This window comes from Peromyscus leucopus, chromosome 3, assembly GCF_004664715.2.
Source record: "Peromyscus leucopus breed LL Stock chromosome 3, UCI_PerLeu_2.1, whole genome shotgun sequence".
In the NCBI taxonomy this organism is placed as follows: domain Eukaryota; kingdom Metazoa; phylum Chordata; class Mammalia; order Rodentia; family Cricetidae; genus Peromyscus; species Peromyscus leucopus.
In genome coordinates, this window is record NC_051065.1 from 17,336,652 (window position 1) to 17,355,546 (window position 18,895).

General features: G+C 45.6%; 1 protein-coding gene across 2 annotated transcripts in view; it reads right to left on the reverse strand.

The window, feature by feature from the left end:
• Nxph1 (neurexophilin 1) overlaps positions 1-18,334 on the reverse strand; it is a 294,908-nt gene extending 276,574 nt beyond the window's left edge. The window contains exons 1-2 of one of the 2 annotated variants that reach the window (XM_028869861.1): positions 17,178-18,334; positions 16,200-16,363 (exon numbers count right to left, since the gene is read on the reverse strand). In XM_028869861.1, coding sequence (XP_028725694.1) covers positions 16,200-16,253 — 54 coding nt within the window. In that variant the 5' untranslated portion in view covers positions 16,254-16,363; positions 17,178-18,334. Of the gene's footprint in view, positions 1-16,199; positions 16,579-17,177 lie in introns of those variants that run through there. The other variant, XM_028869862.2, reaches the window with a different exon arrangement.
• Positions 18,335-18,895: the final 561 nt, after the last annotated feature.

Here is an 18,895-nt window from a genome sequence, read left to right on the forward strand (position 1 = left end):
TGCCATTAACAATCAGAATCATGACAATTAAACACAAGGGTGTATCAGGGTCTTATTATCCAAATTGCAATGAAAAGAATTCAAACCCCTTCTCTCAAAGAAAGTGGCGGTTGCTTTACTTTCCAAGTCCATTGGTTGCTGCTAAGGATTCCAAACCTTATTTCCTGGAGAACAATATGCAGGAATAAAAAACACTGATGATAATTGGAAAAGGAATGGGTCCCCCAACTCTTTCAAGAGCATATTTTTCTCTCATTGCAGATTTCCATTCAGGCCATTTTAATGACTAAGGAAATGTATTCTAGGAAGGTTTGGCATTTTTAAAAGTTCAGAGTTGAAAGCACACATTCTATAAATAAGTCTACAATGAAGTGCTAAAAGGTTTATTTCTGATTTCTTATTTCAAAAACTAGGAACTAGGCATAAAAATATGGGGCCATAAAATGCTTCAAAAGTAGATTACTAGAAACTAATAGAACATATTAGTATCCATTGAGCCAATGATGGCTCCAATGGCATTTTGAATTCTTGCAGAGAATATGAACATGACCTTCATGTGTACCATTTACAGAAAGCAATTTTATTTACATTTTTAAATCGACATAAAGGTGAAAGATGATACTGCTGCAAAATGGAACATTTAATTTTTTGCCCCAAGGCACAACTAAGCTCTCCCAAGGTCAAATGTAGCATAAGACTGAAATGAAACAGACTCTTTCCCATCATCTCCTGCCAGAGGATTTCCATACTGGCCAGGAAAATCTTGAACCTACTTTTGTTCTTAGTAAATAGAAAGTGTTCTAGATTCTATTGAAACTTCAGAATTCTATAAAATATTTTGTGAGAGTTTTGTTACTTTCACTTAAAACCACCCAATCAGAATGTAACAGAAATACCTACATAGAACTAAACCATCTGGAACTCTTCTTTACCATTACATATTTTAAAAGCTAAGCAGATATAGTTGTTCTAATTTCTTCGTCCATATCTGTGTACAAAGATTCCACTGATAGAAGGCTGTGGACTTCCTTCTCTGAGTGTGTGTAATACGTGTTACCAGACAGATCCTTGAAAATAAACATCCCAGGAAAACTAGAAGTTCTGCTTCAGACATATGATCACCTCTCACAAACATCTCTTTTCAGCATCCCCCACCTCACTTCTACCTGCCCAGGCACAGCAAGCAGTTCAAAGAAGTGTGTGTGTGTGTGTGTGTGTGTGTGTGTGTGTGTGTGTGTGTGATTTGTTAAGAAAGATGCAGATGTTATGGATCATTTTAAACCCCACCACAGATGACGGTGACACTGTGCCTTATGCCCTGATCTAATTTATTACTTTACCCTGAGACCCAGTGATCATTTTTCATATTGGTTAGGCCAATAGATACAGACTTCCTAAAGAGCTTAAGCCTTACATGCCATCATCATCACAAGTTAGAATCAACAATTATCAATACCAAACTTATATTGATTGACTTTATCCCCTGTTAATGAGAAGCCCCCACATCTAATAAAACTGTTGTCCTACAGGAGTAATACCTGAAATTTTATACATGCCCCAGTTACTCAGGCAAGCTCTTCCCACAGGAAGGCCAAAGAAATGTTTTATGTTGTTTGTTTTGTTTTAATTTGAATGAGACTCATATTCCAGGCTCATAATTATATTGTATACACAAATGCACATGCATATATAAAGATCAACATCCAAACAAACAGACATAATACAATATGGTATCCAAAAGCCTTGACTCAAATATAAGACCACTTGAAATAAAACGTTGTCTTTCACCAATTATACCTTCAATATCTCACTTATTCCTCATCTGTAAAATGAGAAACTATGAAGATCACTAAGATGGGTATAAAAACATTGCAATATTAATGATATAAGCAGGATCTAATTTCATCTCATAACATTATTAAGAGAAGTAACTTGTAGGTCAGTAATAGGGCACTTGCCTAGAATGTACAAGGACCTAGTGACATAGAAAGACAGAACATTTTATCTTTTGGTGTTATTTCTGTATCTTCCTCCACTCTCCGGTAAATCTAAGACACAAAGTAAGTGTTCATATTTAAATTAAAAAAACAAAAACAAAAACAAAAAACAAAAAACAAAAAAAACCTCTCCTTGGGCACTAACCCCAATGACTTCAAATGATGTATTTGGTGGCTTATAAAAGTTTTGAGCAGCATATAATAAGGACAGTGAATCTATCATATGCTGCTCAAAACTAACTTAGGCAGAATTTTCAGGGAGTTCATGAGATGCCACACCCAGGTGTTCACCTAAAATAAATTTCAAAGGTGAAACTCTGCCAGCCCATAGATCCTGAGATCTGAAAACCCACTGGGCTTTCAGTTTTTATTGCACTGTGTAAAAATTGTAAAAGAATTTCAAGTGTTAAAAACTAAATTAAAAATAAACACTGCTGGGCTGGAGAAATGGCTCAGGAGTTAAGAGCACTGGCTGCTCTTCCAGAGGTCCTGAGTTCAATTCCCAGCAACCACATGGTGGCTCACAACCATCCGTAATAAGATCTGGCACCCTCTTCTGGCCTGTCATACATGCAGGCAGAACACTGTATACATAATAAATAAATAAATCTTTAAAAAAAAAAAGACTAAATTTAAAAAAAATTAAACACTGCTCAAAACTTAACTGCTCCCAAATTATATCTGAGTACCCATGTGGTGATATATTATGTCCTCTGATATATTGTTCACCATAATAAATTTATCTGGGGATCGATAGAGCCATCCACTAGATTAGACATAGAGGCCAGATAGTGGTGGCACACACCTTTAATTCTATCACTCGGGAGGCAGAGATCCAAATGGATCTCTGCGAGTTCAAGGCCACAATGGGAACAGAGCCAGGCAGTGGTAGCACACACCTTTAATTCCAGGACCTGAGATCTCATGTCTTTGCTTGTTCGGAAGGACACATGCCTTTAATCCCAGGAAGTGATGGCAGGAAGCAGAAAGATATATAAGGCATGAGGAACTAGAGGTTTTTTAAGCAGTTCAGCTGAGAATCCTTCCGGGTGAGGACTCAGGGGCTTTCAGTCTGAGGAAACAGGATCAGCTGAGGAGTAGGTGAGGTGAGGTTGGCTGTGGCTTGTTCTGTCTCTCTGATCTCTCAGTTTTCACCCCAATATCTGGCTACAGTTTTTTTATTAATAATAGTATTTAGCAATTTGTGTTACATACCCATTCTTAACATTGATTCCAACATTAAAACATCACAGAATTCCTTCTCTGGGTTTAATCTTTTCATTGATCCTACCTTCAGTGTATGCCATCTCCACAAATATCTCTCTAGTAAATATGAAATGGACTTTCTCCCTCTGGTTTTAGTAACAATACATACTATCCACAATAAATAATTATGAATTTCTGGGAAGCAAAGGGTGTCTGTACAGAAACCAGCTGCTAAAAAAGCTCAACAAAGAATAAGGTAGCCATCCATTATTCCTTGTGTGTCATCCTGCCAAGGGCTCTGCAGGGAATAAGGAAAGCTGGCCCGGAAACCTTTCTTTTTAAAGAGTAATAATATTTGTCTTTATTAATTCATCATCATTGCTGTATTCTACTCATCCTTCTACTCACATTAACTCAGTGAATCCTCCACAATAACTCTACTGAACAGAAGAGTTATTAGCACATATTACAAATAAAGAAATTGAGGGTCTGAAAAATGAAGTTTGCTCCAAGGTTATAAAACTTAAGAAAAATATATTTACCATTATCTTCCTCTCAAAAAAGAAAGAAGTCTTTCTGAATGTTTCCACCTTTAAAAATTGCAACAAATGAGCTAAAGAAAAGACCCTTGAATGACCAAATATGGGGCATTTTCTCCCTTTTGTGAGCAAGTCTTCATTAGAATGGAGAAAGGGACTCTCTTTCTGCTCATCAGGAGTGTATTTCTACCATGAACTCCTTGTTAATAACTATTCAGCAGTCATTGTATTAGCCACCAAATGGAAAGTGAAAGCTGGGTGGTGTCTTTGGGGGATATCAGTCATCTTTAGAGATGTGGATTCATCTTTAACGCTTCTGTTAATGGACACACACACACACACACACACACACACACACACACACACACACACTTTTCAACATTTTCTCAAGGAAAATGGGAGGAAGTGATCCCTCAAGCTGCATGAATGTACCTGGCCTCACATTGCTCAGAGTGATTCTGACTGTGAAGGATCTCAGTCAAGCATGCAAGGCAGGATTAAACATCCACAGCCAAGTCGTTTCCTTTTTAAGCTTCCTCTTTAAGTTTCCTTTTCGTGTTCCTCTCTGTAGAGTAATTTTTCAGGAGATGTAAACCTCCTGAAATTGACTCATTGGATGTTAACACCAGCCCTGCATTACTTTGGTAATGACCAGAAACTGTGCTGGCCTGTTTGGTACAGCTGTTCATAATTCTGACTTGTTAAACTGAAAGAAATAAGGTTGAAAATCTAACATGAGGTGCTCATCATTCAACTGAATATTTCTTGTGAAAGAGGCAAAAACTGTGTCGTGTTCCGCAAATTCTCCACATCAATAGCAATTACATCCCACATCGAGGCCAAAGAAATAGTAGCCAGTACAACGCATGAATAACTTCTTTTCATACTCAGTAGTTAGCATTTTTCTCTGCACTTAACTCTGGAAAACAATAAATGATGGTGCTATGGTACAAGAAATTATCCACAAATTGATGATCTGACTAAGAGCATTTCGAATTTTCAATTGCAGAGAGCATGTTTCACCCTGTTACAAACCCAGCTGCCCAACAACAAATTACAATATTATGCCAATAGACTTGAAAATTAAATTTGGATTAATAGTGACATTTTCACGGAAATGTTTTAAAGAGAAAGTGTAATGGGCCTCATAGAGTCCAGTTCATACATTTGAGAGCTTCCCATTGAATCCTGGGCAACATCAGCAATCAGCCCACCTGTTGGGTAAGTCGGGCAATTTGTTATTAATTTAGAGGAACTGATGCATGAGCAGTTCTGCCAGGGAGGCAAAAATGATTCTGGCTACCTGAGAGTGAATTAGGGAAAAAGACAGGATTTAAACATGTTTCCATGGCTTTTTGCCATGCATAATTCTCAGTTACCCTTTCCTCATCATGAAAATTCAGAGTAAGGAACAGAAGAAGTTCATAGTGGGGGGCCTACGACATTTCATAAATGTCTGCGGAAACAAATCATAGAATACTTGAAAAAATGTTTTGTATTTGTTTTAAGGAAGAAAAGAACAAGGATCTGAAAATTTTCCAAATATTGCCTGAATGACAAGAGATTTCCTTTAAAAATAACTTATCTGCATTTAGAAAGTCATTTTTATGAAGTTTGGAGCTGATATAAAAACTTCTTTCCATTTTCTTATTCTAATATACACATAAAAATCAACGAGGCACAACTTCCATAAATATGCTCTTGATAATTTTAAAGAAGACAATGAAATGCTGTTAGAGAATTTCTTTTCCCATCAGTGACCTCCTAGTAATCCATGGATTTCTTTCTAATCGGGTAAGACAATATAGATAGATCTCTCCTAAATGCTTTTTATTATGCCCTTAGATGTTACCTTGAAATCTGAACATTCAGTTTCAAAATGAGTCAAGTACATAAAAGAAGGGACAACCTTATGATTAGCACATCAATGCACAAAAACGGACAATAAAATTTCCATCACATTGTCAAACTCACTCAAAACAATCAAACATTTCACTGAAGCATTTACAACTATCGATTGCACAGCAAACTTGACTTTATAATCTTCCTATTTTAAACAGGTGCAATATTTTACAAGGGCTTCACAAGTAGGAGGTTGTGAATGTAAAGCAGTCCATTAATTTTATATAAGCTGTTTTATATACCTGTGGGTCTCTAATAATACCCAGCTACAAGGTTACAAGGAGAGGGGTTGAATTCCAAGTCCAATCGGAGTCTATATATGCGGCTGCATTTCCAGTTACCACGCCAGTGATTTTTCTCAGTTAACATTATTTTCATACTATAGATCAAAATACTGATGGGTGGGTATTAATGAAAACCTGCTGGGAACCCCAAGGCAAAAATGTAAAAACAAGAACTTGTGGGGTGGGAGGAGGTGGGGGAAAATAAATTCCCCACAATAGTTTCCTACCGACTCCTTTGAAGAAGTTAAAAAGAAAAACAAAAACAAAAACCTACCTCTGGTGTGTTCTGTGTACCATGTTTGCTTTGTAAAAGAAAAGGAATCTTCAAGAGCAAGAAAATTCCTCTAAGCTTTTCTACCACAACTTCTGAAACAGTAACCTCTTGGAGAGGGAACCATCAGGGCCTCCTGTTTTTAGTCTCTGACTCAATTTTATCAAAATTCTGCCCGTTTCCACTGTGGCTCACCATGCTGTCTCTGTCAGACCCTGTTAGAGGTGAGTTTGCACCTTGTGGTGGAGTAGAGGTGTGGAGAGGCAGGCGGGGCCTGGAGGCAACTTGCTCTTCCTGTTGAGCTTCCCACACCAGAGGGCACTCATTACAGTGCCTGTTATTAGTAAGTAGAAGCCTGGCCTTTTGTTCATGTAAGTTAGTACAAGCTAGTCAATGTCTTTTTCACGTTGGTGGGGCCTCTCTGTAAAGAGGTGCGACTGTGGGGTCTGGTCTCACAGAGATGGCTCTCTAGTTTTGAATTAAAAGGACATTTCTGCTGATATCAAAGCAGGCTTATTACTTCAATATAAGCACTTCTTTAATTTTCCTTGTAGGTGTGCTACATAAATATAAATAAAAAGGCTCTCCCCTGGATGTATGTTCCATATATCTCACAGAGTTTAATTATAAAGCCTCTAAAAATGAAGGTGGTGAGAGGAAATGATGTCAGTAGATCATACAGTCCTGGTAGTGTGTTGGCTGGCTGTGTCTAAGAACAAGGAAATACAGGTATTCAGGGAACCACAGACACCAGGAATGGTTATGCTCCAAAGAAAAGGAAGTCGAATGGGGTGGACAGATATTTTTAGTTTAATGCCTTTAAGTCCACAATTTTTGTTTTGTTTTGTTGTTGTTATGACTATAATTGTTTTACTTTAACAAAGGAGGCGTTAGGTTTTCTTAGGTCCGCATCTGTTTTCTGTGCAATCATTGAGCTGTAATAAGAGGGACCTACCACATGAACGCCAGAACTCACAAACCAACACACATGCCTCAGTTAACCATAGTAACTAAAACATTTCAGGGAATGGCTGCCTGCCAATAAGTTTCATACCGGAAGCCACTCACTGGAACATCCGGAAACCTCTGAATAGTGAGGATCATGCCAGGGAATTAAGTCTGGAGAAGGGAGGAGAAACTGAGAAACACTTGTAATCCAGGAGGCAGGACCCTGGCTGGTTCAGTGCCCTCAGTGGTGGAGGTGGGGGCCTTTCCTAGCTAGGTCTTGGAATATTGTGGAAGACTGGCCTACAGGCAAAAAGATGGAATTTCACAGAGAGGAAGCTAGGTGGGGATTGCCTCACCCGGAACCTGGGGAACACTCGGGGGACAATGCGCCAAAATCTCCCTTCCTTCCTTCCTTCCTTCCTTCCTTCCTTTTCTTTCTCTGGAACCCATCTTTCTACGAGCTGACTTCTCCTGTGGGGTCGAGGGAGCACTGCTTGCTAGGGGTCCTCCTTGAATACTGCGGGGATTTGAGGAATCCGATGGCATGAAAAGATTGACTCAGCTGAGACAAGAGAATCAGCCAACTTCCACACCAACCTTAGCCTTTGACACAGACAACCCCTAGCGTCAGCGCCCGGTACTATCGAGTTTATTTCTGGGTCACATCAGCTTGTGTGACTGGGGCTGTGCGCCGCGAACACTTTAGTGTCTGCAGAGTCACCTCCAGAGTGCACGGAGAAGCCCCAGGGGAGCAGAGGAGTGGGGGAGGAGGGCTGTTGTGTGATGATGCGGACGGCTTTTTGTTATTGTTGTCTTTGAGAGGGGAGGTTAAGTCGGATTGTTGTTGTTTGTTAAATAAAAAGGAACTCTAATGATGATAGATTCCACGCTGCATCAGGCCCCACGCCGGTGAACCTAACCACGGAAAATAATGAGGCTGCATCCCCATTCGTCTGCATTAAAGGCGAGCCAGGCACTTTCGATAGCAAATATATCGATTCCCTTGCCCAGGCAGTGGTTTGTCCTGCTCCCCGTGAATAATTACTATCCTTTAGAAATTCATAATAATTAGGACTCTTCTAGCCCCCTACCCCCACCCCCACCCCTCCTCAGAGCTCAATATTTTAAAGGCGCCTTATCTAGCAGGGCCTTTAGGTAGCTCCAGTCACTTCTCAGTGAGGGTGATGATGGGCCGATATACCTTCTGCCCAAACGATTTTGCTCCTGGGAAAAGAAAGACGGTTTAACTCTCGACGCCTCAGTTTCCTCGTTTGTGACTTGCACATTGCTAAAGAGTCTTTTAGCTGCACATTACGTGATACATGTTTCTGATTTGGGGGAAAGATAGATTTAATAAACAAGAAAAGTGAGAGAAACCAGGATTCTCGTGCCCCGCCCCCGCCCCCGCCCCTAATAAACTGATAACCACGTGACTCCCCACCCCAAACCGGAGTCCGAGGAGGGGGTTGTAAACCAGAGGTTCTGACCACAGACACATTAGGGGCCCAGCGATTGGAGCTTGGTGTTCCTAGATGATTGGCAGGAGAAAGTGGGTTTTTTAAATCGCGCCGGGGTGGTTAGGGACGTCCGCAGACAGCGAGCATCCTAACTTCGGCTTTAAGGAGGACTGCGGGAAGGCCCTGAGCACCAGGCGGGGCGGGGCTTGAGGCACTGGCCGTGGTGCTGAAGATCGCTCTCCAGGCCGGGAAGAGGCACCCGGCGCATTCGCGCTCCAATCCACTTCCCGCTGGAGAACCGCCGCTGACCACCCTGCATCGCCAGGAGCACTGAAGGTCGGTGAAGGAGACCAAAAGTTTCCCAGAAGCAATGTTTTCATGTAATGGCATGAGGTCCAAAGGCAAGAGAGAGAGCTGCAATCGTATTTTCATAAAACCTGCTGGGCTTTCTCCTGACCACAGGAGGCAAAAAGTAGACAATGAAGTACGTGAGTGTGGTTGACTAGGGCTTGAAACCTTCCTAGCCTGGACAAGGCAGCTTTGGGTTGAGGAGTGAGTCGCCGAGTGAAGGGGATGAAGACTATTACGTCGAAGAAAGTTTCTCAGTTATTACAAAGATGACTGATATGGTCTTCCAAATCATCTGGGAGCAGGGGGAGGCGGCGAGAGTAGGACTTAGGGCCTGGTGTGTGAGGGAAGAGCCCTCCTTCCTGCGGGAACAGTGTACTTGGCCTTGGTCGAGCCTTTGGCTGCTGCAGGTCTTGTATTAGGGCGCCGGGGTAAAGTGGATGAGGCCGGACTGGAGGCAGGTTCCGCGGGGACGCGCAAAGCCCCCGGCAGCCAGTTTCTAAAGGAACACTTGGCTCTTCCAAGCAACAATTTGTCACATTGTAGGAGAAAGAAACAGTACAAGAAAAGCCTCCCGGTTCCCCATTCTCATGCAGATGAGACGATGTGCTCCGCCTGGGCCTGTGAATCCCCACCCCCACTTCACTCCCATCCCATTTCCGGCTTGAGCCAGTAAAATACCCTCATTCATTTAAAGGAAGAGTGAACTGGGAGAGCTTTTCTAGAGCTCAGCCTGAGGGGCTCGTGCTGCCCTCTTGCTGCTCCTGGGACCCCTCTCAGCGCTCAGTTTCATTACCCGTGCTCCACGCAACTCCTGGGTTTCCACCCTCCAGAGCTCCAGACTAGAAGGAGGGGCTGTCTAAGTAAGGTAAAGGGCAATCTAGCAAGGGAATTCTGTCTGTATACCCACCCCCCAACACACACACACACACACACACACACACACACACACACACACACACACACACACACACACCACCTCCATAGTAAATAAAGCACTCTGGGAAAGCTGTTTACAGAGGAGGTGATTAGGTTTGCAGCCGGCAGCAGAGAGGCAGTGAGCTCATCGGAAGTTTAAACAACAGCCAGGACCGGGGAGGGCAGACGACAAAGTTGAAAAATAAACAAACGTTCTTGGGCGCGCGCGAGGGGCAAGAAGAAGCCGCCAACACATATCATCTCAATAAAAAGCCGCTCTTGGAAAGCTTGCATAGTAATTGAGACAGGCGCTCTTTTCTGATCTGGGTTGGCATTTCCTCATCTCAAGCTGACAGAGCCAACTCAGGAAATTGCTGGTAATATTCATCTGGGGAGCACTTTCATTAAACGTAATTCATTCGACTTTCACAATAAATTGAGTGACATCCTTACAGCGGAACCTTTTTATCCTTGATTAAGTGCTTGCCAAGCTTTGGTTCCCCACTTTATTGTCACATTCCTTCAAGCAGAGTCGTCAACATGCCAATCTGCAGCAGAAAAATGAGCGCGGTGTGTTTACCAAGCTCCGGGAGGGGGTAGTGCTGACACAGTGAAAAAGAGCCGATCTCGAACTTGACTAGCGGATAAATCAAGACCGCAACTTCCAGCAAACTAGAGGCGGGCCTGGATGAACGGTGACCCGGAGAAGGCGGCAGGAGGCGACAGCAGGGCCCGCCTTACGACTCCGCAGCGCACAGAAGCCGCTGACCCGACGGCGCCGGCTAGCAGCCTTGCCCGCCTCTCTTTAATTAAAATGGTGACAACTGTTAGGTCTTAAAATGAGAGCTGAAGCTTCGAGACGACAGAATTGTCCCAAGGGAACTTTCTTGAACTGATTCAAAGCTAGACATTCTGTTTAAAAGAAGAATGCGCACTTTCTACCCTGCCGCTTGAAAGCCGGCCGACTCGCAGGGCTTGCGCTGTCCTGCTGTAAGGGCAGAGGAGTGCAAGGCATGTTATTGCTTGTTCCTGGGATTCCCCTTTGACTCTTTACATCAACGCCGCCGCGCTGGGGGACTTCGGCGGCCCGCGGTCTGTTCGGATCCCGGAACTCCAGCTAAAGGCGAGGAACACTTCGGTATTCCAGGACTGGCCTAACAGGAAGCAGGCATCTCTTTGCCAGTGTGTGGCCCTTTCCCCCCGCTGCTCCCAACTCCATTCCCCCACCCCTTATAAAATCAAAGAAGCCCAGAACAGAGAATTGCTTATTTGAAAAAGCAATATCCATATGCTTTCATCACTCAAATGCCCTTTTGAAAATATTGTCGACGGTGGTTATTACCTGGACAATGCTGTCAATTTTTGTAGTCTGCAGAAAATCTTCCCTCGGATAGGAAAGTAGGACATTGGGCACCTATCTTAAAAAAAATCAACCAATTTCCCTTCCACCGGATATAGTTTTCACCCAGACAACACTTTCATTAAGGGGGAAATAGCCCTCAACAATTCAAAGCCAAATAGAAATCAGCCTCACACAAAAGGAGCCACAAATTTAATAGCTTTCTGGGAACATACTGCTGACAGAGTTGGTGAAATTCTGGTTTTTCTCTCCCTCCTGTGCCCAATGTAGAAGGCAGTGTCTTGGAAGCTCTCACTACAAGGCCCAAGGCCACAAGACTCCTGTAAATGGGACAGAAGGGTGAACCACCCAAGTGCTTCTTACACCTCCAAGAGCTGCTTTCCAGGCCAAGGCAGGACTGAGCTTGTTGTTGTCAAAGCACCCTGAGGCAGGGAGGGCCTCTATGTGTCCTGCACAGGCCTGGGCAGCACTTTGGGACTCAGAGGACAGGACCTCTTGCTACACTGCTGAGGTGTAGGCTCCTTAAATGATCTGAGCTTGATCCTGTGTCTGCAAGTGTGCTCTGGGACAGAAAGGAGAGGAAATGTGGCCTAAGGAGGAATTGTTCATGCTGCTTCCAAGAACAAGCTTTAACAGAAAACACTTTCATCGTGACTGAATAGCTATTGTTATCTACTACATAAAGTAATTTCAAATTGAGGAAAGTTTTTGGTGAGCAACTACCTTATTCTCCAAAGGACAGGAAGTACACAGACCTAGTCCAAAGACTAGACCAGATCTGGGTGCCTGCTCTCCTGTTTTCCCTTCTGCCTTCATAGTCCCTAGCAGCCACCTTCATGTTGAGTTAAATTCACCTAATGATTTACCTGCTAACAGTTCAGAAGTAGAGGCATTGTGAATACAGTCAATACTTTTTAAATTCAGCTAAATAACTAATGTAGAAGTCACGTCACAGCATCACACACACACACACACACACACACACACACACACACACACACACGCATAAAACACCTAAATTTGTGCAAACAGATAACTCAAATGTTGTGTCAAAGGTTTGGAAATGTTTTCCAGTTCTTGCCTATTTTGGCTGAGAAAGCAACCAAGTTACCAGGTATTGTAATTCCTAGCAAAATTGATGAGGCCTCTTCATAAGGATGGTGTTGTTAACGTACAAATGATTGCAGCAACAGCATCCATTCTTTGTCAGATTCTCTGGACTCAAATTCTGAGTAACTTTTGCATGCCCAGGAATGCTGTCAGACTCACTTTACTATTTGAGAATTACCCCAAATAAAGAAAGTGTCACATTCTTTCCTGGGAGAATCTGTCCCTGTTCCCTGGTATGGTCTTAAACTCAATCCATGGGAATAAAATGGCTTATAACCCCTACTCCCTCTTTTTCAAACAAGAAGCCACATTTGTCTACTTTACCCCATGTGCACTTTAGTTCAGTTTAAATGCTATAGTCTGGTTATCTCATATTTAACATATCCTGGAATCAACCCAGAACTGATAGAGAATAAAACCTGCAGGACTTTAATAAAAATAACAAGTTACACCATAGATTTCCTCCTGTTGGTCAGGTGTTTAAATCTGAAATTCACAACATTTAGTAAACAGAAATTTTCTTACATTTATTTTTAAAAGATGGCTTCCTACTTTTTTTGTTCGGTTGGTTTGGGGTTTTTTTTGGTTTGTTTGTTTGTTTGTTTTTGTTTTTGTTTTTGTTTTTTTTGCATTGGAGTTTGCCTGGTGAAACTTGAGAATTCAAGACAATGGGTCAGAAGGTAGAGCTACAGACGTGCCTGTAATCAGTTTCCCATTGCAATACAAACTGACCTTCCCGTGTGAAACATGACAGACCCATCTCTCAATAAACACACAGTAAATAAAAACCTTCAACTTAGGACAGGCATTCAGAGACCTCTGGGCCAAGAAACACACTTTTCAAGCATTCACTCACACGCTGATTGTGGTATATGATCTGCCAGACAGAGACATCCTCATTAGAATGACTCTCAAAACTCAGAAACACTTAAATCCATGTTCTATAAGCAGTAATCTAAACTATTTCTGTATAGGTGTTATCTAAAAAAGCCTGGCTCAAACTGTGGGAAATACTCCTTGAGAAACATGGCTGAGATCCCACACCCATGAAGGAAAGGTGTACTGAAAACGTTAGCTAGGAGGCAAGCCCCCAAAGTGCTCTCTAGTCAGTTAACTGTAGGTGCAATCCACAAGAGCAAATTATTACTAACTCTTCCCTGGCTTGTGAATGGTCAGGGAAAAAAATAAAATAATGTTTTTGGGGTTTTTTTTTCTTTTTTTTCTTCCACCTCGACTTCTTGGAGTTTAGCTGATAACCTGTGTGCATCTGTTGCAGGATTTTGCAAAGGGCTGAAATGTTCTGGGGCACAGTCACGAATAGATGCTTGGTTCCCTTGCTGGAGCTGATGTTTAATGAAACTAATGAAAAGGAGCTTTATCGTGTTTTCATCTGTTCATTGCTACAGAGTTTTAATCAAGAGTCCCTCCTTCATTTACCTAAAACCACCCTAACATTAACTGCCCGATTCATCCTTTGGAGCCCATTTTTATGGTGAAAGTCAGCTTCCACCTCCAGGAAAACAGCCTGGAATTTTCCTGGCAAATACCTATGGGGTTGCAATCCCTGGAATACTGTCTTGGGTCACAGCCACCAGCCTTTTGTTTTTGTGGTGTGTGTGGTTTCTAATCCTCGACACACAAAACAACTTTAGATTGGAGAGAAAAGAATGGACTCCTAAATCGCCTTCTCTGTTTTATTGTTCACATTTCGTATTGTTTTGAGTGAAATTGGAAAAATTGTCTCCTTTCTCTGTATTGCCAAAAGGCATTCAGGTAATGAAGTCTGTAACTAAACGGTAATTGAATCAGCATAATTTGCACACTGAATGGTTTTCAAATGCTCCCAGTTTACAATTAAAGGAGAATTAATGCGCTTGTTGTTGAGAACGCGGCGCATTAGAATAAATCCAGCACTGTTGTTGTAATGAGTGGAAAACGCTTTAACTGCCAACACACACATTTAAAATTTAACACAACGTATTGATTTCACTTCTGCTTTTGATAGATTATTTTTCAGACTATCGAAATACTTGCTTCAAGCGATAAACTGCACCATAGCCGAGAGCCCTGGCCTTGTGTGTGTGAGCACAGGCCAGGGAAGAAGACAGCGACAGTCCTCCTGAGCTTCAAATCATTCCTGAAGGTGTGCGGAGAGGACTGCACGCTTGTGACGATCAAGAGAATCATTGGCGTCCCTCCCCTGAGGCTTTTGCCTTTCACTTTTCACTCCCTCCCACCTCACCCAATAAAAAAGGCTGTGTGTCCTTTGGTGGAACTTTTTGCCCTCCAACTCCGGGTCGTCAATGTCAGTGGGCTTACTGGACACAGGTAGGAGCGATAATGACGGAAGGTGGGCAATGGGAAGGACACTTCGCACTCGGTCTGCGTTCTGCTGGGGAAAGCACGGACCCGCGACAGTCAGAAAAGCTGTCCTCTTGGATTGGCTGCCCCTGCTTTCACCTGTTTACCCCCAAGGTGTCCTGTGGGCGAGGACATTGATGCGCAGCGCCCTCTGGCGTCTGCTTCTGCTACAGTCGTGCGAGAAAGGTGCAAAGACTGGCAACACAGAGGGTTCTTGAGATGCAGCCGGAAGCCGGAACCGGGTACATACATTTCACACACACACACACACACACACACACACACACACACACACACACACACACACACACACACACACACACACACACTTGCGCGCGCGCAAATATGTACCGGATTCGCAGAACTCTCAAGTCCTGCGATCGCAGGCCGAGCAAAGGCCAAAAAAAACGGCCATTTGCAGGGATCGTACACTATTGCTTCCAGGCTGTGGATTCTGAAGCTCTTGGGAATAAAAGACCCTAACAGCACACCTAGTCCATTTATCCAGCCGGGTAAGAAAACTCCTGCTGCTACTGCAGCGCCTGCGCTCCGCGACCCTCCTCCACAGAACACCTTGAGATCTTGGTGCACTCCCGCGGCCCGGGATCAACTCTGGGATTCGGTGCACTAGGCTCAACTTCGCCGGCAGAATGCAAGTGTCCCTGGCCCGCTGAGAAATCAGACCCGAGAAATCACACTCCCCTGGGCTCGCTGTGATACCCGTAACTCCCAAGTCACACAAAGCGATCCGCCCTGCGCCTCTTCTCAGACTCCAAACCTCCGAAAACTGTTTCTGGGGGAACCCGGACAGAGGCTGTGGCTGAGATTCTCTCCCTAGTGAAAAGGCCTGACGTTTCCTAAAAGGAAACCCCAGGTTAAAACAGAGGTTCAGTTATCTGAGAGAAACTAGACCTTGGAAGGAGAGGGAGGGCATGTGTTTGCAGGTGTATCTCTGACCTAACGGGTCGTTGACTGTGTGTCTGGTGGATGAACCGACACCAGCTGCAAGTCTGCAAGTCTCAGGAAGTTGACTGCACTTCTTCACGTACGGCAAATCCGAACTGGGGAGGTGGCGGCGGTGAGTAGATACCTGCTCAGATCTTCAACCCCACCTCCATCCACCTCCTCTCATTTAAACTAGGTGGTTTAAGGGCTGCTGCCAAGAGTTTCACACTCCCCATTACTTTTCTCCGCCCTCGGAACCAAGGCACCCTGTCCCACTCACTACCTCTTTGATTTCTGGACGTGTAGGGTACGGCTAGAAAATCACCATCAGGAGATGGGGAAATAAAGCAAGAAATGGGGACGAGAGCCCCGAAAACTCCCGCAGGAATCCAAAGAACGGCTTCCGAAAGTTCTTCCACTGTCTCTGGGCGCACAGCTCTCACCGAACTGGCGGCCTCGCCCTCCTCGGTGCCCCCCACCCCACCCCCGCCCCAGGTGCTTGGCCTCCGGTTAGGGTGGAATCTCAAAGACACTGGACCAACTCACGACTTACCAAGTAGACGGCGGGCTGCAGGAGGAGAAGCACGTACCAGCACGCAGCCTGCATCCTCCCTCCTCTCAAACTTCCTTGGCGGTGCCTTGGCTGAGTCTTTGTTCCTTCAAAAACATAGATCCACCTGACATCCACTTTACAGATCAGGGAGCGCTCTCAGCAGCCTAGATACAAATGAAATTAGACATCCCATGACCACACGGACAAGGCTGATGATCAAGCGGGGGGAAGAGGGTCTTGATGTAGAGTGATGGAGCCAAAAACTGGGAGGGGGGGTCACGGAGATTTGAAAAGCGAGTCAATCCAGCTCCAGAAACAAGTGCGGTCCGCAGGCGGGCGGGCGGGCGGGCTTGAGCGGTGGCGGGGGGCTCCCAGCTCCCGGCGCGTCTGGAGTGCCAGTTCCGAACCGCTGAGGCCGATGGAGGTTAGGCACACAGAGAGCTGCTCACAGGCTGGTTAGGAGCCCAAGTGTCTCTAGCTGCCAGACCTGCCCTAGTGTTTGACTGGCGGGAGGCTGGGACTAAAGGCGGCGGCTGGTTCTTCGCCAGCCCTGGCAGGGTTCATACACTTACACAGCAGCAGAGAGAGACAGCAAAAGCGAGCGAGCAAGAGACTGAGTGAGGGGGACGCGGGCAGAGAAAGCGGTAGGTAGAGCTGACCCGGATTAGGTGCAGGTGAAATGGGGGTGGGGGAAGGGGATGCAATTTGCATACAGAAAAGCGGGGCTCAGTTTACCCACTCGAGACCCCTATAACAGAGAGATAGACACACACAGTCACATCTCTAGCACTACTTTTTAGAGCCAAGGAGCACAGCCAGTTACTAACTTCCACAGTGGAAACCTGCATGGGACTCTGAGGGTCACCTATCAGACGTGCTCTATGCCGAACTAGAGTTACACCACCTACCCTTTCCTAGTGATTACCACCCTGTCCCAAGGTGTCCCTGCCAGGAACAGTGGAGGCGACCGGTACTTACCGCACAGGACTGGAGGCAAATGCAGCGAGCAAGGACCGCTCTGAACAGGCTCCATGGAGGAGCTACCACGGCCTGGCTTCTCCAGCGCCCGGGACGTGCCCTCCCCGGAGCTCCGTCTCCATGCTCGGGCGAGGACGGGTCCAGCTGCCTCGTCCAGCCTTGGCAGAGTCGTTGTCCCAGTGCTGGGGTCGCGATCCGGATTGGTCCGCGGGAGCTTAGGCTTGGCACAGTTGGGTTCCCGGTGCAGGAAACTTAAGAGGCAAGAAAAGGAGGGGCAGGTAGAGAAGACGACAGAGGAAGAGAGAAAGGGAGGGAGAGAGACGAATGCGCCGGGCTGCTGCACCCGACCGACCCGGACTGCCTGTGCTGGCACTGACGCCCGCAGCCCAGGACTCCTGGCTTTCAGCGGTTGCCAGAGGATGGAGAATGACTTAAGGGGAGGAGACTGAGCAAGTCCTCCGGACTTGAACTTGAGCGATAAGACGCGGGCCTTTCGGAAGAAAAAAAAAAAAGCCACACAACAGGCGCGATGAGTCCCAGTTTCAGAAGGAGGGGTGTGGTGGCGAGAATTTGGAAGCTGCTAGCCCTGGAAGCAGCTGCAGCATCACCAGCAAAGCCAGAAAGCCCCAAAGCAAGCAAGGGACTGGCGTCGTGGGCGCTGTCCGCGGTCCTGCCCGGCCACCGGGGGACGCTCCGCAGAGCGCGGTTTCAGCGCGCCTCGGTGAGCGGCTTTTCTCCTCCGGGCGGCGGCCGGCGGCTGGCGGCTGGCGGTGCCTACAGTCCGGCCACCGACAATTACATTGGCACGTGGGTGAACGGTTCCTCAAAGACTAATTAATACCCCATGTAAATAGATCCCGCTCTCGGGCTCTCTGCGGGCCTCCTGGCCCTTAGGGAGAAATGACTCCGGCCGCTTCTCGGGTGGCCGAAGCGCCCCCTTGGGGGAGGGGGCCATAGGGAGGAGAGCAGCCTCCAGGGGAGTGGTGAGAACTGAGGCAGGGAGGTGCGTAGGGCAGCGGTGGGTGCAGAAGAGCGTAGGGAGCCCCAGCTGGCTTCAGGAGGGGCGCTGCTGCCCGGAACCGTAAACCTGTGGCTGCGGTGGCCAGAGGCGGGGATGCTGCGGACCGCCAGCCATTCAGCGAGCGAGGCAGCTGAGAGGACTGTGCGACCTTGGACTCTACAGACTCTTCTGTGCCTGCTGGGCAAAGCAAGAAGAGGGCTCCTCTTCTATATTCTGTCTCTCCCCTCTTTCTCCCTTTCCGCCTCTCCCCCTCCCTTCCTCCCCTGTCTTCCCTGTCCCCCAGCATCCTTTTTAGTTATGTTTCAAATTTTTCCACACTCATTCTCTGTATCCCCATGCTTTTGCCGGGCCCCCACCACTCCCCCTCAAAGCTCAAGTCCTGTTCTTTTCTTGTTGGCCTCCATCCTCTCAGACACTCAAGCTTGGTATCAATTCCAGGGAGATTGAGACCAAGTGTTCCTTCTACATGTCCACATGTAGGCCAAAGGGGAGAGCGTCAATAAAGGCCTTTCTCTCCTGTGTTCTTGCGGGTTACTTCTCTTTCCCTTGGTCAGAACCTGGCGTTGAGTCACACACACACACACACACACACACACACACACACACACACACACACACACACTGCAGGACAATGTTTTGATATTAACCTGCAGGAATTGGGTCAAAACTTACCTCAGGAGCCTGAGTTCATAGCATC